Source organism: Cupressus sempervirens, chromosome 1 (genome assembly GCF_028749045.1).
Source record: "Cupressus sempervirens isolate cs-2001-9-10 chromosome 1, ASM2874904v1, whole genome shotgun sequence".
Classification (NCBI taxonomy): domain Eukaryota; kingdom Viridiplantae; phylum Streptophyta; class Pinopsida; order Cupressales; family Cupressaceae; genus Cupressus; species Cupressus sempervirens.
Window position 1 is genome coordinate 48,172,359 of NC_143118.1, and position 26,864 is coordinate 48,199,222.

Sequence of the window (26,864 nt, forward strand, 5' to 3'; positions counted from 1 at the left end):
TACTTCATACATGATGGCTTGCATTTACTAATCCCGGTAGTCTAACATTTAACTAGCCAAAGATAGATAGAACTACATTGGCTCAAACTGATTCTATTAAATGGTGGACATAGCACAACAAGAATACAACACATCTGAGGACACTCTATTTGCCTCCTTAAAAGAGATGTTAGCTATAGGAATCGGTCCACATATAACTTGATTAACTTTATCAAGAGGAAAGAGATGACATCTAGACAAATAAAAAAGTTGGCGATTATGGACAGCACATTGCAACTCAAAGATTGTCAAACTTAGAAGTATCAGAAAACTTCAGCTTTATGATCAGATGTTGATCTAGAAGATGTTATCTAGATTAATAAGGAGACACAAGCAGGGTTAATTGGAGTTCCATTAGTGAGGCAGTCCCTCATAGTGGCAATGACTTGGAGTCCGACTCAGAGTTTTATGCAATGTTGGCAAACTCCAATCAGGGGCAGCCTCATACATTCTATCACTATGTTTTTGTGACTGTCATTGTGAAATTTGTAGTTCAAACTTGCAGCCTTCGAGCACTTTGTTGGATTACATCCTTCTAATTTTATATCGCATGCACATTGACAATGAATTATGTGAGAAACTATAGTTAAAGTTTTTGTCATTTGATTATTAATATTAAATTGTTTGGCTCTCCTGTGAACTATATTGTTGTGTATTAAGGATTCTTCTATGAATATGTAAATATTGTGAATGCCTTGTCACTGTTAATTAAAAATTTATAATATGAAGAAAAAAAAAATTCTATATTTTTAATTTTATGTAGCCATCCCCTTTGCCAAGCCCAAAAGTGGCCTCCAAAAATACATCTCTAAAACACATTCCCTGTCATCCCTATCCTTAAAACTTGGTAGAACATCCAATAAAACATCATAGTGTAAGTGACTGCTTATGGAAGTCAAAAAGAAGGAATTTTAAAATAACTGAGTCATCCCAAAAAAAATTCTATTGAGAATTCCTTGATCTCAGTCTTTACAGATAATTTAAATGAATGAAATTCCCAGCCAAAAAAAAGTAATCTGATTACTCTATATAGTATCTAGAAAAAGTGATCCAAGATCATAGACATATACCTTCTTTTGCAGAAGATCCTGTGGATAGTAATGCTGAATGAAGCGATTTTTTTTCATTCGGACAAGTTCATGGAATAAAAATCAACCTCCGACAGTAGGGCGGGACAACAAGTAGATTAGAAACATGGCCACAGTTATCTTTGTTCAAGGGCAGAGCAAGACGTAATTCCAAACAAAGGGAAGACCCTCAAGTGGAAGAGTCATGAAACAGAAGCCATATGTTAAAGGTGCAATTGATTGAGATGTGAGGGCAGAAAACTGCCAGAACATAGAACGAACAGCATCCATATAGACCCAAGACTAAAAAAAGATTCATGACAATATGCAGAAATCCAGTGGACAGATGGAGGAATGAACTAAAATGGGAGGAATGGTAGAATATCAAGTGGTTTGGATACAGCATCAATAAGCTATTTTAACAGCATTTGACCCAGATAGTTTACTGAATTTGATTCCAACATAGTCATTGGCATTTAACATTAGAATCTGCATCTTTCATATTACAAATGTAAGGGTCAATTTTTACTTCATAATGTAATCTGTAATCATATAGTTACCTTTTCCACAATTGATGTCAGCTTGAAAGTAAGGTACAATCCTGTGATCAGAGATGAGAAAAGGCTTCCATATTCTTTGTTCAGAAAGAAACGATACCAAACTGGAGTAGGAAGCAATGCGCGGTAAAGAAGTAAGACATATTCCACAAGTGTCAAGACCTGGCCCTGCAAAATGTCCATTGCAAGGATTGAAGGATCTCAACAATGAATATCATGAAATCAAATACTTGTCACGAATCCACCAAAAAGAATCAATGCTTGAATCAGAATGAAAACAAGAAGCCTTGTATTGCAATTACTTTGCTTCATGTATCCTTTTAGAAGGGACAAAAATAATTTGACACGTTTTGTATTAGGTTGAAGTTTTCTCCAATATTGTACACTCAGCAAAATATTCATCCTACGGAAGTTATATGGAACAATCTCAAGTGGTAAAAGCAAATGGACTTCCAGAGTGGTGTCAAAATTCTGAAAGTAGTTACCTCTTCTTGGCAACAAGCAGCAAGTAGGATTTTTAATTCTTAATTTGATTGATCTTTTCATCCTCAAATGTTTAAAAAGTTGAAGAGCTCATATGTTGCTTTTCCACATTGGAGGAGATGTCTACTCTCACTGTACACTAGATGCAGTTGATCTGCATTCCAGTTGCCAATTTGAATGCAAGCCTCAGTGAGGTGAGGGTGTAGTTTAGGTGTATAGAGGCTGTAAACCTGTCTTATTAGCTCATTAGCACCATTGTACGCATCTGAAACATCTTTTTGATAGTGGAATGGAGCATAAATTGCTCTCTAGATCTGGATGTTTTTCCATAGTTTGGTTTTCTTTAGGGCAAATATGTGTTTACTTTTCATGCACATTTCCATTTGTTATTCCACATGTGAAGATCTGGACTTCCTCAATGTGAAATTCTATGTCCATTTCATACATTGTAAGTGGTTTAGAGTGCTTGCTAGTATGTTACTGTTTGAAGAGTTTATTGCCTTCAGAATCCATTCGGTCGTAGCATAGTAAGGAACCTCCTCCCTATTTAAACATCAGCCTGTGCCTTCAAGCTTATATAGTATTCTAGACATTCATTTGTTTTCCTGTGAGTGAGTATTACAATAATAGATAAGTCGTCTATTATTAGTTAATGGTTATCTATTGTAAATATCTAAAGCTTTAGTTTGCTTTCGTTTTTTGCTTTCTCTAGAATAAAATGTTTTATTCTTTATGATCGTTTCCTAAGGAAACATCATTTCATTCTTTTGTATAAATTGACCATCTAGTCTCTGTTAATAACATGCAAGTATTTTACCAATTACTTCTATAATATGGTATCAAAGCTAATACATAAAAAAATTCGGAAAAATTTATAATTTCTTCTTGAAATTATTTGTTTAAATTTTTTCAAAAAATTTCAATTAATTTCTCTAAAACCCGCCGAGGATTTTCTGCCTAGAGAAATTTGAATCAGAGTAATACAATCTCGAGCTAGGGTTTGAGGATTGAAAATTGTGATTTGCAGAGGAGATCGCATGGAAAAAATCGTGATTAAATCACACGTCTATAAGGGGCGATTTCTCAGCTCCTAGCATTCAAAAACCATGGCAATAACCAACAAGAGGGTCGTTTTTTGTGGCATTTTTCTACAAACGGCTTTCACATCCGCAAACCTGCATTTACAGCCATTTGTGGAGTTAAATCCCCACATATTAAGCACTCTTCAGTTTCATCTCAGCCTCCAGTTGAGCTCTAAAACAAAAATCCGAAAGTTCTGTCTCAAATCGCCATTTTTTCTATTGTTTTTTACCTCCATGGCTGTTGCCCTTTTTTTTTTTTGCTCGAAACCCTAATTTTTGGGTTCGAAAAAAATTTTGGATTTCAAATTCTTGGTGGGTTTTTGGAGAGCTCAACCGGGTTGTCCATTTTTTTGGGTGCCTCAATTTTCGAGCCAATGGATCTAGAAACTGACAGCATATTCCTTCTGGGTTTTTCGAGCTCTTTTGGGTCACTCTCTGATTTTTCTGGGTCTTCTATTTTTTTGCCTCGAAGAATGTGTCTTCACAAATTCACTATTTTTCATTGAAGAACGTGCCATGGGATCTCTGACAAACATTCTACTCGAGCATAACTCCAAATTCAATGGTCAAAATTATGGCACCTAGAAGCAGTGGATCATCGCAATTTTTTGAATATCGGAACACCGACCAACTTGTTCTCGGTGTTACGAAGCGTCCGACTTCTCCTGGTCCTGATCAAGATACATGGGATCTGACTAATCGAGAGGTAGTGATGCTTCTCAAATTATCTGTGGCTGATGATCAGCTTTCTTAGATTCCATCCGACAATACAGCTGCTGAGATCTAGACACATCTCAAAGGTCTTCATGAGACTTCTGACAAAAGTAGAGCCTTCTTCTGAAAAACACTTTGTTTTCTATTGTCATGGATGAGCGCACCTCGCTCCAGGCACACTTGAATCGGATTCAGGAAATCCGTTATCAGTTAGTTGCCATCAGTTGCAAGATGGAGGAAGAGGATATTGTGGTTATCACTCTTTGGAGTTTACCAAAATCCTATGAGCATTTTATCAGACTCTCAACATCACATCTTCTGGTGTTGATTTGAAGTTCATTGATCTCTGCACCCTACTACTTCAGCAAGATCGGTGAAAACAACAATTCAGTAGTAGCTCCAGTTTCACCTCTACAAAGCAAGCCTTTGCTGCGAAATCTTTTCAGAAAGATAAAGGCAAGTCTCAACAGCCATCTCAGTAGAAGTCTTCTGCTCCAGCATCACATGGTTCCAGAAAGAAGAACATTCAAATGCAACTACTGCCACAAGTTTGGACACATGAAGGTTGGATGTCAAAAATGCTTAGCTGCACAATCTAAGCAATAAGGTTCGCAACCCAAAGCAAATAGTGCAGAGCACACTGAGCAGGTGGAATCTACCTTTTACGCCTTCATGGCTAAAAGACCTGCAGATCATGTGAAGTTGTCTGCCTGGTACATTGATTCAGGTGTCTCGTCATTTCACTCACCATAGACTGGTTTGCTGACTACCAGCCTTATTCAGACTATTATTTTTTGTGGCAGAGAAGAGTACATTGTTGTCGGTAAAGGCAACATTCAGATTCAATCTGTTGGGAGAAATCTCATATTCCTTGATGTGTACTACGTTCCAAGGATGGAACTAAATCTACTCTCAGTCAATCAGTTGCTGCAACATTCTCCACACTTGGCAATCACCTTCAGTTCACATCAGTGCACCATCACTGATCGGGTGACTAAGTCTATTGTTGCAATGGGTCTTGAGGATCATGGTCTTTTCAGACTTACTGATTCTGGTGATTCTCAAGACTTAGCTATGGCTGCTCGGCGATCTTCTGTCAGCACACTTTGGCATCAGCAATATGGGCACTTAAATGTGCATTATCTCTCATAGCTTGCTCAGGATGAGCTTGTTCTTGGATTGCTAGAGATTTAGACTCAACACCTGGGAGTTTGTGATGCATGTCAAGCTAGGAAGCAACATCGCACACCTTTCACCAGTGGCGATTCATGGTGAGCTTCTCAAGTACTTCAACTTGTTCATGTTGATATCTGCGGCCCTATGGCCACTCCTTTTGTCCTTGGGTCCAAGTATTTTCTATTGTTTGTTGATGATTTCAGTAGAAAAATGTGTGTGTATTTCCTTAAAAAGAAATCAGATGCATTTCCTGTATTTCAGAAGTTTAAACCTTTAGTTGAAAAAGAGTCTGGGAAATCTATTATTACTCCTAGATTAGACAATGGGGGAAATTTTATTCTAATGTTTTCTCTATCTTTTTAGATACACATGGCATCAAACGCCAGTTAACCACACCCCACACGCCACAACAGAACAGTGTAGTTGAATGTCGGAACTGGGCAATCACCGAGATGGCTCGTTCCATGCTCGAACACAGACATATTCCGAAGCAGTTTTGGGCAAAAGCAGTTAACACTGCAGTTTATCTATTGAACCGATCACCCACAATGGTGGTCAAAGGTAAAACTCTATAAGAGACCTGGTCAGGTCACAAGCCCAGAATCAATCACCTGAAGGTTTTTGGCTCCCTTGCTTTTGTTTGGATCCCTGATGCTTCACACACCAAGTTGGATGCCAAGAGTCAGAAACTCATGCTTGCTGGATATAGCAATCTTCACAAAGCCTACCGCCTGATCGATATTGAGACATTGAGTCTCATATACAGTTGTGATTTAGTCTTTGATGAGCAGTGAGGACCTTTCATGTCGGTTTCTCTTGTTCCTGATCTAGCAAACCAGCTTGTGATGGCTCATGATTTGGGAGTTCGGCTTCCATTAGGTCCACCTGATGGAAGGGCTCCAATAGCTCCTGCAGCTCCAATTATTCCAAGGATACTTGTAGAGACACCTCCAGCTTCCCCTGCAGGATCACCTCGCTTTATAGATGCTTCAACTGAGTTTGATCCAGATTCTTCTGATGAGAATCCTGCTGATCAAGCATCTCCTAGTACTAATGTTGGTCATTCTCCTATCTGGCCTAAGTGGTGGCCTAAGACACTTGCTGGTCTTCGTGATGATAAGCTCATTGATGGGAGAACTACTTGGAAAAAGAGCAAAACTACAAATTCTGTTAACTTTGCTCTCATGGCCAACATTCATAGTGTGTTTGAACCTCAAACATATTCCAAAGCTAAAAGAATTCTAGAGTGGGAACAGGTCATGACATCTAAACACCAGAGCCTGCTAAAGAACACCTAGGTCCTTTCTAATCTTCCACCAAGGAAGAAACCCATTGGCTACAAATGGGTCTACAAAATCAAATACAAATCGGATGGTACTTTGGATAAGTACAAAGCTCATTTAGTGGCGAAGGGCTTTTCTCAGCGTTAGGGCATTGATTATGAGAAGACGTTTGCTCCTACTTCAAAGATGAGCACCATTAGATTAGTCCTAGCCATGTCAGCACAGTTTGGCTGAAAGGTCCATCAGATGGACGTCAAGAGTGCTTTCCTGAATGGTGATCTCCATGAAGAGGTCTACATGACGAAGCCTCCTAGTTTCAAGGTTGCTAGTAAAGGCCATCAGGTTCTCAGATTGGTAAAAGCTCTCTATGGATTGAAGTAGGCCCCTTTGGCATAGTACATAAAATTTGATAAGTACCACAGTGATCAAGGTTTCAAGAGGAGTTCTTCAGACTTGAATCTGTACATGAAGAGTACTGACAGTGACATCATCCTTCTGGTTATTTATGTGGATGATTTGATCATCATTGGTAGTTCCGCATCTTTGATTCAGGGAATCAAACAGAATTTATGCCAATCTTCTAATATGACTGACCTTGGGCTCATGCATTATTGCCTAGGTGTTGACGTTTGGCAACAATCTTTTGGTATATTCATCTCTCAGTCCAAATATGTCAGGGCCCTGTTAGACAAATTTCGTATGCAAGATTGCAAACCTGCATCTACACCTATGGAGAAAGGTATCCAGTTATCAACAAAGTCTGATTCTCCTTCCGTTGATGATACTACATACAGGCAACTAGTAGGCAGCCTCATCTACCTCTTTGCTACTAGGTCTGATATCAGCTTTGCAATAAGCTATATTTCACGCTTTATGACAGCTCCTAAGGCTTCTGGGGACTTCAGATTATGGACTTCTATAATCTCGAATTTCTAATCCTAAACGTAGTGGGTTCACAGATTCAAATTGGGCAAGCTCTATTGATGATAAAAAGTCAACATCTAGATATGTGTTCAATTTGGGATCCGGTGCAGTCACATGGACTAGTAAGAAGCAACAGGCAGTTTCTCTCTCTTCTACAAAGGCCGAATACAAAGGGACTATTAAGGCAGGATGTGAAGCTGTTTGACTTCGTCGAATGCTTGGGGATATGCAGATGTCACCAGCAGGACCAACTACTCTGTTTGTTGATAATGAAGGCGTTATCAAGTTAACACGAAATCCAATCTTCCATGGACAAACCAAGCATGTGGATGTTCACTGTCATTACATACGACAACTGGTTGAAGACGAGATTATAGATTTGCCATATGTTCCTACCACATATTAGACTGCAGACATTCTCACCAAGCCTCTTGGTCCTAATAAGTTTGTCAAATTCAGCGGACAGCTTGGTGTTCTAGATAGATTAACCATTAAGGGAGGGTATTACAATAATAGATAAGTCGTCCATTATTAGTTAATGGTTATCTATTGTAAAGATCTAATTAGCTTTAGTTTGCTTTCGTTTTTTGCTTTCTCTAGAATAGAATGTTTCTATTCTTTACAATCGTTTTCTAAGGAAACATCGTCTCATTCTTTTGTATAAATTGACCGTCTGGTCTCTGCTAATAACATGCAAGTATTTTACCAATTACTTCTGTAATAGAGAATACAACATGCCTTGCTGTTGTATACCACCCCTCTGGTTCATGTAAGACTTTTCTGAGCCAATCTCGGGGTGCTAGAGTGCAATAACAGGAGCATTAGGGAGTGAAAATCTGTGATCATAATGAGATAGGCAGCACTTTGTTAAGAGCCATTTGGTTGTAGCATAGTAAGGAATCTCCTCCCTGTTTAAACGTCAGCCTGTGTCTTCAAGCTTATATAGTATTATAGACATTAATTTGTTTTTCCTGTGAGTGAGAATACACATGCCTTGCTGTTGTATACCGCCCCTCTGGTTCATGTAAGACTTTTCTGAGCCAATCTCAGGGTGCTAGAGTGCAATAACAGGAGCATTAGGGAGTGAAAATCTGTGATCATAATGAGATAGGCAGCATTTTTTAAGAGGCAGTCACTGTCATCAAAAGATGAATACTGGCAAAAGAAGATAGCAGGTAGAAACATAGCAGCAATGTGAGTGAAGATGCTGCCAAAAAAGTGTGAATGGCTCAATTACCAGTGGTAGGACAGGTATATAAGAAAGGCATTGGCTTTGCAGGGATTGTTTTATAATTGTGATGATATCTCACACTCAATTGTCTTATTTGCTTCTCCAGTCACATCTAAAGATTTTTCCACTTACCCAGCATATCCTTTAAGTTAAGTTTTCAAGATAAGAAATCTAAAGTTTACTCAATTGCTTTTATGATTTTATCTTATGGAATATTCCTTTTCAATCTTTCGGACAAGGTAAGGGAATCTCAGTTAGGAATTTTAGATACAACTTTTATTTTGAGAACAGATCAATACACCTTTTTTGGGGCCCACTAGGTAAGGTTTTATTATCTTCATTGTGTACAAGTTCTCTAGTGTTTGAGATCATTGAAAAGGTGTAAACAGAAGTCCCTGTCATCAGAAGCATTCATTTGCAGTTAAAACCTTAAAACCATGGCTTGCTAATATACAGCTCTTAGTTTTGCCAGTCTCAAAATGTAACCAGAAATTTTTATAGCTAGATGTTGGAGTACCATTGAAAATTTTAAGAATCTTTCCAGATTGTGGTGTTAATTTGAACAATACTATGATTTACACTTTAAGAAGGTCGTTATATTCCTAGCATGAAAAAAAATCTTCTATTTATTGACGAAATAACAAGAATCCTTTATTAAACTTTCAAGACTGCAAATATATAGTCAACTCTTCAACAGAAATAAGTTATTACACTTGGTATTGGTGAGAAGATATTGCACAAACTTGTTGATCACAAATCAGCAAATGCAATAGCTGCATGTGAAGAATAAAAATGTACTTCAGCACAAGAGGTATGTACACATACATATAAATCATCAATATTGGTCTATGCTTAATAAGACTTACACGGTCAATGGACTTACTTAAAGAGGCCGGTGTAAAAGATATCAATTGGGAACCCAAAAGAAGATTCAACACATACTTTGTACTGACAAGGCATAGCATGTCAAAAGAGTCTTTGACCCATTTTGATCTTCGTTATCAACCCCACTATGTAAGTAGCAAAGTGTTTGTCTCTATTTGTTGATAATTTTTCCAGGAAAATCTGGATCTCTCCTGAAAAATAAGTCAAAATGCTCTTCTCATTTTGAACATTCAAAGCCTCGGTGAAAAAGTAAACATATGAACAATTCAGAACTATCAGGTCTGATAGTGGACGAGGGTTTGTCTCAAAAGAGTTTCCATGGATCTGCAGAAGGAATGGAAAGGAAGAATATTACAACCACAGCAATGTCAAGGTGCACGATGCATAAACGAAATGTGTAATATGATATATCAGTATTGAGCAGATTCCACGCCAAATTCCTACAAAGGTTTTCCAATGGCTTAGCCACACATTTCCTCCTATCATGCAAAGTTCATTTGGACTTTGGGGTATTCGTATCTCAAATTCTACATCCTTTCCCTGCACATCTGCCCCCATCCTTGACTGACTCATTTTCATCCATTTATTGCTTCAATGGATTTTTTAATTTCCATGTGGAGTCATATCTTGACCTCAAGTTTCAAAGTGAAACCACCCAAGTTTTTACATTTCCTCTAGATTGTCTCCATCACTAGCCAAGACTCTCGAAACCATTAATGCCCAAATTTGACTCCCATAATTGGTTCGAGGGGATTTTCCAACCCAAAACCCATTGTTCGTCCCTAAGGCAAATATCTACGTGAAATTCCAATGATTGATGATGAAGATGTCCAACCTGTAATGAATGCAATAGTCTCCCAACCACCCATTCCACAAACTTCATGACATTTCACTTCCCTTGATCAATGAGCTCCTACTGTTCATCAAATTCCTGCAAGCAACAGCATAACCAAGCAAAATGCTATAGATAAAAAGTTTGCCCTCCAAATAAAGGATCCATCATCTCTCCTTCCACAAGATTGCGAGCATTAAAAGGATGCCTAGGTTTGAACTTCTACAAGTCCAATTGCTCAAAGAGCAGCTTGTTTTGTATATCAAAAGGAAGGACATCATTGTATTGTAGAAGATCTCAATTCATGACTGTCTCCATGACCATTTATAGATCTTTGGAGGAACTTCTACATGATGAATTATGATGACATTTTAGCATATAGTTTCCTGATCCCATATTTGTTGATATGATTCTATCAAAAATTCGAAGATTGTCGTAGCATTTTAATTCATTGCAAGATTTATAATGCTCTTTTCTTTTTTATATAGATTTTTAGAGTTTCGAGCAGGATTCTTAGGTATAATTAAGTGTTTGAAATCATATCTGCAATCTGTATATGCATAATTTATATTCTGTTGTGATTTCAATTTGTTGTTTCTCTTGGTAATCTGTAACTCTGTGACCCACTAGCTTCAGCACTAGCCTTGGAAGTATTGATAAACCTTATTCTCAAAAAAGAAGAATCTTTAAGTTTTAATCAATAGTTTGAAAGTGGACTTGTAGTGTGCATGCATCTCATGATTCAATGATTTATCCAAGGAAACATCTGTAGCAAGCAGCAAGATTTCTTATCCTAAGAGTTCATCTTCTATTTATACAATGATGTTTTGATCAATTTAAAAGAGCTTTTATTTGCATTAGGTTAGCCATTGGCCTAGTGACAACTTATGAGGCTAAGTGTACAGTACGTTAATGTTATTGTAGCTATGGTCGGATTCCTTCAGGCCGACATAGATAACATAAAGCTTGTGATATAATAATTATATTGATAAAATTATTGTGATTGATAATATAATATTTATATTGACAACATAATTATTATATTAATATTGTGAGAAAATATAATTATATTGTATATAATATAATAACTATTATATTATATTAATAATATTAAAATTGTTGCCACTTGGAAGAGTGGCATCCCTTGGTGAAGGGGCACCACAAAGGTATAAGGGAAGATTAATCTTCCTCTCTTGAATGACGAAATATATACTCATACATTCTGCATTAATTTGCAGTGCTTGGGGGAGATAATCTGGTATTGTCTATGGCTGGGAAGGCAAAATCAGTCCTTGTGGTTAAACAAGCACAGAAAAACAACATAGTATCAAAGCAGGTTCCTACCAGCCTGTTAGGTTTCAATAATGAAGGAAACTGCAGAGTGGAAGAGTGGCATCCCTTGGTGAAGGGGCACCACAAAGGTATAAGGGAAGATTAATCTTCCTCTCTTGAATGACGAAATATATACACACACATTCTGCATTAACTTGCAGTGCTTGGGGGAGACAATCTAGTATTGTCTATGGCTGGGAGGGCAAAATCAGTCCTTGTGGTTAAACAAGCACAGAAAAACAACATAATATCAAAGTGGGTTCCCTACAGCCTGTTAGGTTTCAATAATGAAGGAAACTGCAGAGTATGAAAGGTTATTTTGCAGTTCCTTTAATCCTGCTCGCCACCTGTGCAATTCAACATGCATAAAATCAGGTTGAATAACAGAAACACGAGGGATGTTCTAATGCCATGATATGGTACAATTAATAGTTCAAGCAATAATATAGTCAAGTGATGAGAATAGAGCCAATGCAATTCCAGAGAACTTTATGAATGTGGACATTCCACAACCCTTGCGCAGAAGTATGAAGGCTCCAAGTCAACAATTCTGCAATAAAATGTCTGCTGGTATATTACAAAATTGTAATATAAGGCACAGGGGTTGCCAACAAAAGCTTGCGCATTCCCAAAGGATAGCAATACACTCAAGACACTCACAGAACCAAGCATTAGGAAATTGCTGAGGACTCTATCGGTCTCTCAAACAGAAGGAACATGTCAGATGTTCCCTAATTCTAATTCTTAATAAAAGATGATGATTTTTGATATTGCCATATGACAGCAATTATGATGTTAAGAGGCATCAACTTGGTTAACCAATTTGGTCATACACAACCAACAGTATTATTACCATTGATCATCAGGCATTGATGAGAAGACAGCAATTATATAAGACTAAGCTGAGCACTCAAACGACGAATAGAAGACCATAACTGATTCATATATATATTTCAGGCAAGGCTACAGCTGGAAATGGGAGGCGTATATATTTCTCCATCAGAATCAGATAGAAGTCAAGTCAATACAATTTACTATAATAAATGCATTCATATGTATTGCTGATTCCTGAAGATACAAGCAACGGAGGAATAAGCAGCATATGGATATGGAATTTGAGTTAAGGCAGAGAGGAGAATTGAATTCAGACTGGGAAGATCGTTGTCATAGTAAAAGCAATAATTGAAGCAAAGAAGGGCACCTCCCAAATCAATGAGAAAGTTCAGAATTAGAAGAGCAGTTACAGCAGTATATAATAAATGGGAAAAACAAATGGTTGTTCTAGACACCTCACACTTGTAACATAAGTGACAGAATTGGTGTAAGAAATCAAATAGAGACTAGGATCTTTAGGAAATATCAATCAAGTATATCCTGTGCCAGAATAAGTCTAGATCATCATCATAGAAGTCAACATGATTATTTGTCCCCTTGAGGAGGTGAAACAGATAAATCAGAGCGTCTCCAAATACCACTGATTTACACCCAGTGAAATTGCCTGGTCTTACTGTAAGTCTACTTAATGCACGTTGCATATCCTCCACTGGATCTTGGACTGCAAACATAGTATTCAACATTTGGCTCGACTCAAATAAACTTGTATATACGGGAAGTTATTCTTAGATACTTGGACTGCGATATGCCCATCTTCATATGGAAGTGAAGCTCGATCTACAGATCAGAAGACTTGCAAGATATCATTGGTTAGAGACATTTCAAATTCTGTGATCAATATGAAATTCTACCGGACCATTTCGATGCAGTACTTATAGTTTGGTTTTGCAAGGCTTTCCCATATGTTATATTTGCTTAAGGTATCACAGCATTGAACGAGCTTGGCAATCATCAATCAAACTTGAGTGATCAGACATCCACAATAACAGTCAGTATCTATGGTTCTAGAAAGACAGCATGCTCAGAGACTGGCAATGGGTTCTACATGTTGTACTAGTTCTATTCAAAATCAAAAGCCATTTCTATCAGGTGCAGCCAGCCAGTCATTATTGAAAGAGGGTGATGATTTTGCTAGAATGCTTGATCTTGCAGAAGCCTTGTCTGCTTCTAGGACACAAGAGTTCAAGAATTTGTAAGTATGCTGTACGCTATAATGTTCAAAGTGTACCAAGAAGGCTATTGTGAGCAGGGTATGCTTTTGTGACAGAGGGAGCAGCTAGAGGATTTGATTCATCTAACGTCCGAGGATCTTAGACATTTTGGTTCAGAGGGAGTAGACCATGTCGAGATGGTTTCTCTAGCGATCAGTAGTCAAAAGACTGATTCATGGCATGGAGTTCCATGTGTTGAGGCTAGAAAACCTTTATGGAGACATCTAGGTCATGATATTCCTGAACAGATGGAAACTTGTTGGATTGAGGAGCATTCAAGAGAAAAGCTTGATGCATCGAATGTGAAAGTCATGCAGACTAAAGAATAAAGATACAACTCGATAAGTAGGAGATAATTTCCACAGCAAGTCAAATTGTGATATTGCTATCAGGATTTAACTGTGTGATTTTTGAGTCAAACTCATGAACCATTCATTAGAAAGCCCCTTAAGGCACATAAGGCACAACACTTGGTGAAGGTTTTGCAAATGGGATTGCAAGCTTTGGGTTTAACCATGGAGGAAACTCCGTAGTTAAGCGCGCTCAAGCTGGAGTAGTACTGGGATGGGTGACCTCCCGAGAAGTCCTGTTGCTTCATCCTTGTGAGCATCACCTAGATCCAATGAGTGCTAAGTGTTCCATTTATTCTCATGAGAGATGGATTCACTACTCATGAAACATGGGTCAATGAGTTTGACTCAAAAATCACACAGTTAAATCCTAATAGCAATATCACTATTTGACTTGCTGTGGAAATTATCTCCTACTTATCAATTGATGAGCTTAAGGGGCTTTCTAATGAATGGTTCATAAGGCACAGCACTTGGTGAAGGTTTTGCAAATAGGGTTGCAAGCTTTGGGTTTAACCATGGAGGAAACTTCGTAGTTAAGCATGCTCAGGCTAGAGTAGTACTAGGATGAGTGACCTCCCGGGAAGTCCCAGTGCTTCACCCCTGTGAGCATCACCTAGATCCAATGAGTGCTAAGTGCTCCATTTATTCTCATGAGAGATGGATTCATGTTGAATCACTACTCATGAAACATGGGTCAATGAGTTTGACTTAGAAATCACACAGTTAAATCCTGATAGCAATATCACAAAGATAGAACTTACTGCCATGAGGCTGAGTTGGCAACACATGTCTAGATCAGTTTCTTCAAAGAGGAAGAGTTAACATTTAGAGGGAGTCTGACAATCCATCACATGCAACCTCGGCCAAGGAGGTTAAAAGGTTGATATCAAATTTCAAGGGAGTCTGACAATCCATCACAGACAAACTTGGACAAGGAGGTCAAAAAGTTGATATCAAATTCAGAGAAGTCCAACATTTCATTAGAAGCAACCCTGTAAAGAAGGTCAGAAGGTTAATATTTGATTCAAAGAGAGACTACTTAATGAATTCTTCTCTGTGAGGGAGAAGTTTGAGGTGCAATCCCTTTTATGCATTTTTCTCTAAGATAGAGAAATTTGAGGTATCAGCCCTTGTAGCTATTTTTCTCAAAGACGCAAAAATTTGAGGCATCAACCCTCATAGCATTTTTGTTTGAATCAAAGAAATTTGAGGTGTTAGCCCTTGTAATGCATCCTTCTTTGTAAAAGAGGAATTTAAGATGAAGGCCCCTATTCCACCCTCTGGGAGTAGCTATGGTGGATCCACCCTCTAAGGTAGCTTTGGCGGATATCATGTGAGATAATCCATGACTTGGCACTTGTGTTTATTCACCCTTTGGGAGTAGGCATGATGAACATCATGATGAGATGGTAGCATCGCATTGAGTGATTCCGTGATGGGCACTTGTGATCGTTATATTTCCATTCATGGGAGTAGCCATAATGGACCCATCCTCTGGGAGTAGCCATGGTGTAGATCATGCGAGTAACTCCATGACATGGTGCAGATCATGCGAGTAACTCCATGACTGAACACTTGTGTTGAACCACCCTCTAGAAGTAGCTATGGTAACTGTCATCATGAGATCATGACATGAATGATTATGGGATGAACACTTGTGTTTGTTTGCATTTCCATTCATGGGAGCAGACATGATAGAGCCACCCTCTAGGAGTAGCCATGGTGTACATGACATCCTAAATCAGATATTGAGAAGGATTCCTCCCTAGCTAAGAGTGAGTGTTAATGTTATTGTAGCATGGTCAAATTCCTTAAGACCAACATAGATAACATAAAGGTTGTGATATTTGCTAATCTCCTATCAACTAACCCCAATTTATCTTATGAAGACCCAGATATCCTCTTGCGGAACATTCCACCCATCTTTGAGGAGAAAAATAAAGTTATTAGTGTTATCCCAAGTGCTAAGGAGATTCGGGATGATGTATTTTCCTTTGAAGGGGACAAAGCATTGGGACCTGACGGATACGTAATGCTCTTCTTTCAAAAGTTTTGGGAGATTGTTGACAAGGATGTGATTCAAGTTGTTCAAGAGTTCTTTGGATCCAAGAACCTCCTAAAGGGGATTAATGCCTCTTTTATCGTCCTTGTCCTAAAGGTGGTCAGTGCTGACTCTATGGACTGTTTGATGACCATTCTTGATTCAATGGTCGTTTCTCAAAGAGAAGGGGATGAATTAGTCCGCACTAGCACCCCTTTCTCAGTAACTTCAGCTTATGACCTTATTTTAGCTGATCAAGACCATCCTCCTTGCTGTGCCAAAGCATGGTGATCTGAGCTTCTTCCCAAAGTCAACATTCTTTTTTGGTCTACTTCATAACAGGATTCGCACGCGAGATAATTTATGTAAGAGAGGATTTTACCTTCCTAACAGGTGTATCCTTAGTTGCACCGATGTGGATTCTATCAATCATATCTTCTTGCAAATCTCTTTTGCTAGAGATATATAGTCTGTCTTCTTCAATTGTTTTGGGGTTAAACGGGTCTTTCCCTTGACCATCTCGGACTCCTTTATTCAATGGACTCTTCCCTCCTCTTCTTCCATGGAGGCACAAAAACTACGGTCCTTCATCCTCCCTTAGATTCTTTGGGGTATTTGGAAGATAACAGAGTTTTCAAGGAGAAAAGTTGTTCCCCTCGGATTGTCTTCTCCAAAATTGAACAAGCTATGATTGAAATCTACAATTGCTCTACTCTATCCCCTACCCCCTTTCGCATTCCTCGATGGAGTTTTCTCTCTCATTCCTCCAAGCCCATTAGTAGATAGGAGTATAAATGGCTCTTTCTTCCTATGGACTGGCTTAAAGCCAACTTTGATGGGGCAGCTAAGGATAATCCTAGGTTGGTCAAGTGTTGGGGACCATCAAGGAACCATTTTGGCTAGTGCATTGTTGTCGTGGTGCTCCCCTTGGGGAATCAAACCAACCACTATGCAGAAGCTATGGCTGTCGTTAAAAAGCTATCTAATTAGCTAAGGAGATGGGTGCTAGGAAAATCTAAATTGAGGGTGATTCAAATAATATAGTAAGATGTCTAAATGGAGTATCTAGCCCTTCTGGACCATTGCTAACATTATTTCAAAAGCTAAGGACGTCCTTAATACTATGGATAAATCCTCTGTGTCCCACACCTTTAGAGAAGCAAAAACGGTGGTTGAGTTCATTAGCCAATGTGGCAACTAGATCCAATCAGCAAATGAGGTGGCAAGGGGAGGCTAGCTAGTCAAAAATGATGTCACATATTTATTATAACAAGATTAATGATAAAGGAGTTGTGTGAAATGAATGATTCAGTACTAAGGGGTGCTAAGTTAATGATTACAAGGTCAAATTGAAGGATCGAGACTAGTTGAAATAATTATTGCCCTTCTCATCCGCACGTTTTGTGGATGTTTTAGAAAGGGAACGGTTTAACTTTTTTACCTAAGATATTAACCCTATTTTGAACAGTTGTTTTCACTCTGAGCTTTGGGGTTGTAGAATTGTCGAGTTGGAGAAGACTTTAAAGGCTTTGAGGTGGTTTAGTTGAAAAATGGTAGGGCAAAGACATCACAGAGAGTCTCCCTCTTGTGCTCTTTCCATTTATCAAAAGAGACAGACTCTTTGTGACGTCTTTGCCCTACCATTTTTCAACTAAACCACCTCAAAGCCTTTAAAGTCTTCTCCAACTCAACAATTCAACAACCCCAAAGCTCAGAGCAAAAACAACTGTTCAAAATAGGGTTAATATCTTTGGTAAAAAAGTTAAAACGTTCCCTTTCTAAAACACCCACAAAATGTGCGGATGAGAAGGGCAATAATTATTTCAAACTAGTCTCGATCCTTCAATTTAAAGAGCACAAGAGGGTCTGGGAGATCTTGATGGAGGGTGGTGTTACATCCCTCATGGAAAAGTTGCACGGAGGCAACCTAATGGTCACTAAATTTTTCCTAAAACAATGGAATGAGGGGTCCTTGGTTTTGCAAGTAACGAAAATTGTTGTCAATAAGGAATTGATTTCGCAAGTTATGGGGATTCCAATGGCGAGGAAGAAAATTTACAAAGACAAGAAAGTCTCTAAGGTGGTTGTCAGCCTCTTCCCCAAAAATGCCGAGGAAAAAGATGATCTGGTAAAAATGGGTAAGACTTACTACTCTCCAAGCTCTGTCAAGAAAATTTGGAGGATGGTGTTAAGGGAGATAATGTACTACATTACGCAAGATGGTCATTTTCCCAAAGTTTGTTCCTATCACTTTATGCTTTTAAATCATTTTTAGGCACAATAAAAAAGTTTTGTTTCCTTTCTATTTGTTCACCTCTCTTAATCTAGCATCTAGGGTATCCGCTCTCAGGAGATTACTAACCCCCCTTTGCATGAAAGCCTAATCATTCTAATTCATGAACATATTTAGGCTAACTCTGTTGGTCTGCATATTAATGATGCCCCTGACTCTGGTGAGGAAATGGAAGACTTGGTTTCCTTTGACGATGAAAATTTCTCTAACACAAAGTTGAATGAGGGTTTGAAGAGGGATGAGGAGGAGAATAGTGCTAAGAAGAAAGGCAAAAGTAAAACCCCTAAAAAGAACCCTGCCAAGCTTGTGGAGAAGAAAAGAAGAATGACCAAGAGGAATGAAGAGTATAATGAAGATAGGGAGAAACTGGAGGCACAGGGCAAGAAGAAAAAGATGGCTCCCCCTCAAGAAGTGTTGAAAGGTAAGGACAATATTGTTAAGTAACATGGATTGTTTTCTGCAAATGTACTAACATTGCCAATGTTATTGATGTGTTCCAAATGCAAATTTGGATCTCATAGAAATATGAGAGGAGACATGTCTCTAAGATGTAATCATCGTTTAATTAATATATTTAATAATAATAATTTGTATAATGTGTATATATATATATGTGTGTGTGTGTGTGTGTGTGTGTGTGTGTGTGTGTGTGTGTGTGTGTGCGTGTATAATGTATATATAGGAAATGATGATTTACCAATAACAAATTGTTATATTGAATCAATCCGACTAAAGCTACAACTTTAACACTCCATCTTAGCGAGGGAGGATTTGTAGAACACATTATGTTCTCAAGTATATGAAGAGATATCATCTCAGTGTGATATTCAATTCACTATAAGGCTAAATTTCTCAACACTCCCTCTTTAGGAAAAAGAGAATTGAAGCAATTATAATACAAGATTTGAACACCACTTTAAGTGTGGTCTATGACAGATTTAAGTTATGGTGTCTGGCAAGATCCAACCTGAAGAACCATAACAATTGATTTTCATGGTGTCCAGCAAAATCTGGCCCGAAGAACCATGATGAGTTGATTATCAAGGTGTTCAGCAAACTCCGGCACGAAAAATAATGATAAGTTGGTTATCAAGGTGTTCGGCAAAATCTAGCCCGAAAAACCATGATAACACTTGCTCCAACACATTTTGGTATTAGGAGATAGATTAACTATTGATAAAGTCATCACCTTACAATAGTGACCTCACACATATGAAAGATTGCCACCTTCCATAACACACAATTGCAAAAATTTAATCTTTTTGTGACAAAGACTTAGTGAAGTCTGTTATGATACATTCGTTATCATGACTTTCAGTACTCTGGGAAAACAACTTAATGAAGTCTGTCATGATAACAGGTTTATCATTTATATGATTGTCATCTTACAATGATTACCTTCTATTTATATATGTCAATGAAAGATTGTCACCTTCATTACATATCATATGCGAAATAGTAACCACCATGAACCAAGTCAAAGGGTGGTACAAAGGCTTTCACCTCAATTCTCTCTCACAAAGAAAAATGCGTTACTAGGAATTTCACTTAGAACATCTCCTGATAGGGAAGCTATCATTTACAAATGATTGCACATCAAAATTCTCCCTCTTAACAATGATCCTAGGAAGTCAAGTCTTGTAGTTACTTCCTGAGAAGCTCTCTTTGCCCAAAGATGCCTGTCGAACTCCCTCAAAATCTGATATCAATTTTTTGATTTTCTAATGATAAGTCATTACTTCCTCATAATATACAAAGGAGTGGGCCCATCAAAATCATGCAGTCACACACATGTACTTCTATACTTCCTCTAAGTATCAATCTTCTAAGCTCCCGTGTTGCCTTAGAAGAAGTGTCATACTCCCTCTTAATGTAGAAGGGTCTCATAATCTCAATCATCAAAGATGTTTGCTTCAAGAGCCTCACTTTATCCATCTTGATCATCAGGGTCTTTGGAGCTATTATCATTAGATTGAGTTTGCAAAATATTTGGTAGCATATGTAAACTACCAACCTTCTTTTCCTGTAAAAACATCCTCAAACATAAAGGAAGAGATCAAGGCAAAAAACATTTATAGTATGTATAGAATTACAAATAAGAGGGAGACTATAATGAGTAGATAAATGTAATACTCAAGAAACTTATCTATACATCAACAATAAACATCCTTGATATAAGTTGCTCCAATGAAGGTCCATATTATTGTAACTCTGATGGTGCCTCTTCTCTGACATCTTCCTGTAAGAATGGTTCAAATGGGAATGGAATAGTGGTTATTATTCCCCCCTACAATGTAAAATTCCCACTCAATTACTCTGTGTTCAGAGTTCCCACCAATCATGCTTTAATCAACCTTATCTTCATATATATTTATCAATGTATTGAACAATGACTTGAATAGCTTCACAATTGAAGCAACAAATTCATTATTAGGAATAATGACATCAATCATTCTTATTCTACTCATTGCCTTAAATTCAAAATGTCATTGTAACATAATTTGAGAATATGATTTCCATATGAATCCATTGAGATGCCACCAAAGTTCTTCAATGTCCTAATGTTGAAGATTGAGTTTGTCGACAATCCTCTAATATCAGTTATTATAAAATTCTTCATTATAGTAAAAAGTTCATCTTTCAACGATGCATTTGAATTGACTATCAAAACATCTTTCTAAATTTTAGTCCTTAACTTGTTCTCAAGCAACCAAGAGCTTTTTTATTTTATTTTTATACGCTTATAAATTTTCATTCCAAAGTTCGGAACCAAGAGGCAACTATATTGTCTTCTTATAGTTCTAAGCAAATAGGATATTACGATCTATCCTCATCATTTCAATAAGATCCTTCACAATTCCTGGCCTATTTGATTCTCTTTGTTAATATTTCTCAACTATTTTCCAATTTCTCTTTCCGGACTTCTACTTCATTGTAAATATTCTTATCTTTCCTGATAAAATTTAATACATCAATTTTGGACTAGTCACTGTTTTCATTTGTATTTGGCCCCCTTTGTCTCCATACAATTTTAATATTCATTGATCCTTGATGTAAGCAAGCATGATGCTTTTATATAACATTGTTGTCGTTCATTGGCAAACTTATGATTTACTTCAATTTGAATGAGTTGACAAACTGGGAATTTGCGCAGAGAGATAAGGAACCCAACAAGTCACAACGTCCATGACCAATCACTACCTCATGAAAGATAGATGCAAAGACTTATATCGTATTTATCAACTAAGCTCATAGCTGAGAAAGTTTTCACGCAATGCATGCAGGAACAACAACCATGTAGATTTTCAATGATCCAAAAAATATATATTATAATGTAATCAATGTTAACCCACTAAGGTGTTGATAATTCTTGCCAAGACAGTATCCCGTTAGGCTTCTGCAAGATGCTATACATCCAACATCATGCTGAAACGATTATGGAAATTCATTACTAGTGTCGATGACTGAGGCTGGTTATAGCAATTACCAAGAACATAACGAAACAACCACTACAAGATTTGATACATCCTTTGAATTTCCTCTTTGAAATTCATGGTGTATATTCCTTTAATCAATATATATAATTATTTAATCCTCTACTTTCTCTAACATGCATTAGTTCTGCAATTTCATCCCCTTTATTTCTCTGACTTCAGAGTTATAAGTTGATGGTGACACTGTTGTTTAAGACTCTTAATATAATCTGATGAAGAGTGTTATCTCTGTACTTTTAGTGGTCTTCCTATAATCCCCTCTCAACATGGTGGCTGATAGTATCTCTGCCTTAATTTGCGTCCAGTAAATGATATTGTTTGGCTATATCTTTACGGTGTTAATTTCCTGAGATGAGTAGGATGCTCACTTTGCCAAGTCTGCTGCCTTGTTTGTAGTATCTGAATTGTTTAACTCTTATCCCAATGCATAGACTTAATAAGTCTCTTGTGTTTTGTTTCATTGCTTGTTGGCAATGTTCTGAACAGCTCGTCTAGCAGGATGAATGCAAAACATTTGGAATATTAACCTTACAGCTTAAGGGAGAAGATTTTCCCTGCATCTCGCCTTGTTCGCATAATTTCCTTAGCAACAGGTTACTGAAGTTCATAGATTCTTTGTAGAAGACACTCCCGGTCTATAAGATCTACGAATTGTATATGCAATCTTCTAACATTGTTGTCGGTTATGCCTTTTCTTTATTTGTATGGAGCAATTACCACAATATCTAAAGTCTGCAATAATACAGTGCCCATCATAACACTAAGATCAAGTCTTGTGCATTCTTTTTGTACCGATCAAAATTTTGTTGTCTGCCAACATTGGTGGAAATAACTCCGGTCAATTATTATGTATCAAGCTCTAAGGATCGTTGTATATTTTATAGATATATACTGCCATTTTTGTCTCGTTCACCCTGTCCGCTTGTTGTCTTCACTATTATAATACATAAACCATCTTTGGCAGTTAATAACGTGTCTGCTGCACTTTTACAGAGAGGAGAATATATCTATACGTTCTTCGTTGATTTTTATGAGAGATCGTCTTCTACCTGCCAATTTATCTTTCTCCATGATTGATGACTGCCTATTACTTCTGACAATGTGTGAATGGTTGTATCATAAACTTTGGTCAGATTTAGTTTAACCAAACCTAGATTTTGTTGTCTGCCAACATTGATGGAAATAACTCTGGTCAATTATTATGTATCAAGCTCTAAGGATCGTTGTACATTTTATAGATATATACTGCCAATTTTTGTCTCATTCACCCTGTCCGCTTGTTGTCTTCATTTTTATAATACATAAACCATCTTTGGGGGTTAATAACGTGTCTGCTGCACTTTTACGGAGAGGAGAATATATCTATAAGTTCTTTGTTGATTCTTATGAAAGATCGTCTTCTACCTGCTCTGATACCATGTTAAGTGACATAGATTGATTCCTGCAAATGTACTAACATTGCCAATATTATTGATGTGTTCCAAATGCAGATTTGGATCTCATAGAAATATGGGAGGAGACATGATGAGACATGTCTCTAAGGTTTAATCATCATTTAATTAATATATTTAATAATAATAATTTGTATAATATATGTATATATATATATATGTGTGTGTGTGTATATATATACTATAATATACATAATAATATATATTATTATTACATGAATATGTATATATAGGAAATGATGATTTACCAATAACAATAATGTATATCGAATCAATCTGACTAAACCTACAACTTTAACACTCCCTCTTAGCTAGGGAAGATTTGTAGAATACATTATGTTCTCAAGTATATGAAGAGATATCATCTCAATGTGATATTCAATTCACTATAAGGCTAAATTTCTCAACAAATATTAACAGTAATGGTGATGAGATGGACACGGATAAGGAGGAACCGGAGATATAGGGAAAGAAGAAAAAATAGCTCACCCTCAGAAAGTGTTGAAAGGTAAGGATAAATTAAGAGAGCTTCATCCCATCCCGCCCATAATTCCCCTGCTACTGGCAACACCGTTTTCCTTCAAGAGGATCACTTTGAAGAGGATTTTGCTCAAGAGACAGAGTATAGGAGATTTGTGAGTTCGGAGGATTTAAGAATTAGGGTCCTACGTCAAAAAAATAATTGGGTTAATTGGGTGGTTAAGGGTAAGTAGAAACTTAGCAACCCCTATGTACTGATACTTAGCGATGCTAGAAGGGGAAGTGGGCTTGATGTCCTTTTGGCTGCAAGGTACGGGATCCTAGATCAGTATAGGGTCATTAAATGGTTTTTCCATGAACTTAAGAAGGTCCATCTCAAAGTCAAGGTTGATATTGCTAAGGATTTCGCTAATGAGGTTAATACAACAGATGGCCAACGAGGCTCTTAAAGCTTTGAAGGATAGGGTGTTGGCTTTAGAAGCAAAGATTGACAAAATTGAAGCTGCCCTAAAGAGTATTGTTGACCAAAGCTTCAAGATTCTAAAAGCTTCAAATGAACACATCAAGATTCTCCTGAACAAGTTGGATAACTCCTCCTTGGACAAGGCTATTGTGCATGTTGCTAACGAAAAGGACTCCCCCACAGACTTGCAAGTTGGGCCCAGCAAGAGGAAAAAAGCACATACCAGGAAGGAATCCCCCCCCATCAAATGAAGTTAAAGAGCTAAAGGAGGTTGTTGGGGAAATGGAGAAGCTAGAGCTTGAGGCAAGGGAGTTGTTGAAGTATTGAGTTAGTGTTGTTGTGTCATGTCCACTCTGTTTGGTCTTTTCGTCTTGATGGTTGTCTCTATGTTGTCCTGGTCTCTGGCTAGCTTTTGTCCTTTACCATGCCTATTTCATGTTTGTCTTTGTTTTTGTCTTTGGGCTTTAATGGATTATATCTCTAGTTCTAAGATGGAAAGGGTTTCAGGACCCCTTCAAAACATAAAAGTTGTGATAGTATAATTATTGTGATATAATAATATATAATTATATTGATAAAATTATTGTCATTGATAATAGAATAATTATATTGATAAAATAATTAATATTATTATGTGATAATATAATTATATTTTATAATTATTATAGTATATAATAATATAATAATTTACGCCACTTGGAAAAGTGGCGTCCCTTGGTGAAGGGGCATCACAAAGGTCTCTTGAATGATGAAATAAATACACATTCTACAGTAATTTCAATGCTTGAGGGAGATAACCTAGTATTGTCTATGGCTGGGAGGGCAAATCATTTGCCATGGTTAAAAGAGCACAGAAAAAACAACACATTAGATACTACTACAATGCTTTCAATTTCTCTATCATCAATTGCGATCGATAGTTCTAAGGATAAATCTAAGAACACCCTCTTGTTTCTTGTTAAACTTGAGACAAATGAGAATATCCACTCTCAACAATTGTCCTGCAATTACTCACTTTTTGTTGATAAGCTAATTAATCCCCTTTCTAGATAGCATTTCCCTAACCTGATGCATAATAATTCCTCTAGAATTGTGGGCAATGATCACAAGACCCAACACAACTTATTTTGGGTGGAGAAATATCAAACAAAATAAATGTGAACAAAGTCTTGATAAAGGAGATCTACATTGTTGAGGTATGTTGTCCTGCAGTTTGTCACGACAAAATTGAGGTAACAATACGAAACTTTTCCAACTAAGTTTCTCATCTCTCTGAGATAATTCACTATTCAATTGGCCAACATTGATCAACCAATTGTTCCTAATTCGCATAGTGAATCCTTTTACAGAAGGCTTTCATCAAGTCCTTTTCGTTTTTTTCATTTTGTTAGCCTATGCTTGATTTTTTAGGCCTTCAACGTCCCTTTTTGCATTTTTGAGTGCTTATTTAGTTGATTTTAGTTTATTTGTTTCCTTCAATCTCTTGCTTCCAATTTTCCCTTTGACTCAGTATATCATAGGGCTTAATCGAACTTGTTAGTCGAAAGATATAACCATTTAAGTGCCCAAAAAGTGGACTCTCCAATCTCAACTACATATTTAAAAAAAATGGATGTTATATTCTAATGTTGAATTTCACTTTTTGAAAAGTATAACTTAAATTCACTTTATGTTATGTTTTTAAGTTACTTTAAAAATTAAATATATCACTTAAGTAATTATAGTGCACTTTATGTTATATTTTGATGTTGAGTTGCTATTTAATTTTTTATTTAAGTGACTGTAGTGCACTATATAGTCTAATTTAATGTTGAGATTTACTTTAATGCTTATTTAAAACAATTAAGTAAATGTTACTTTTAATTGAATATTTACACATAATATGTAAACAATATAGTGTAAATATTATATTTGACCCTTTTGCTCAATAATCAATTGGGCATATCCTAAATAGAAGATTTAAGTTGTGTAACTCGATAACATGTCTTTTTTAAAATGTATGACATGCAATTGCATCTAGAGAGTGAGATTTGCCTCTTGCATGCAAATAACCAAAATATGCAAATGCATCTCTAGAGTGTGATTTTGGCTTGTCCAATCCAACCCAAATGTATAAAAGCCAAAGCATATTTTAAAACATGCAATCACACCTAGAGAGTGCAATATGCACTTGAAGGTAAAAATTAAACATGGCATTGCATCTCTAGAGTACAATTTTGATGCTAGGTATTTTGGCAATCTTGCATCACCCAAAAAAAAAAATTCATTTCTTTTGTTCCTAATCGTTGTTTGGGGAATGGTGGTTGTTGTTCGTGGTTTCTCTTTCCACGCACTCAACTCCTTAATGTGGACCTATCATGGATCCTTGGTATAAAAGCACAGAACATAATTCCATCATTTGCAAAAGTTATCCTTACCTTTGTTCGAGGCATGCTAATTTACTGGCAATTCAAGTACCTTGTAGGTTTAGCTTCGACGCAACTTCATATGACATCTTGGCATTCTACACACTTGGGATTCACTTGCTAAGACATGTGTAGACCTATCCTTGTCCCTATTGAAGCTAATTTTCTTGTTTA

At 37.1% G+C, this 26,864-nt stretch overlaps 1 protein-coding gene across 2 annotated transcripts in view; it reads right to left on the minus strand.

Moving 5' to 3' along the window:
- Window positions 1-26,864, minus strand: part of LOC149576109 (uncharacterized) — a 62,468-nt gene that overhangs the window by 14,762 nt on the left and 20,842 nt on the right. Inside the window, exon 5 of one of the 2 annotated variants that reach the window (XM_089816324.1) lies at window positions 1,667-1,831. The exons of the other annotated variant lie outside the window; for it this stretch is intronic. Within the exon in view, the coding sequence (XP_089672450.1) occupies window positions 1,667-1,831 (165 nt within the window). The remainder of the gene's footprint in view (window positions 1-1,666; window positions 1,832-26,864) is intronic. 2 annotated transcript variants of the gene reach the window in all.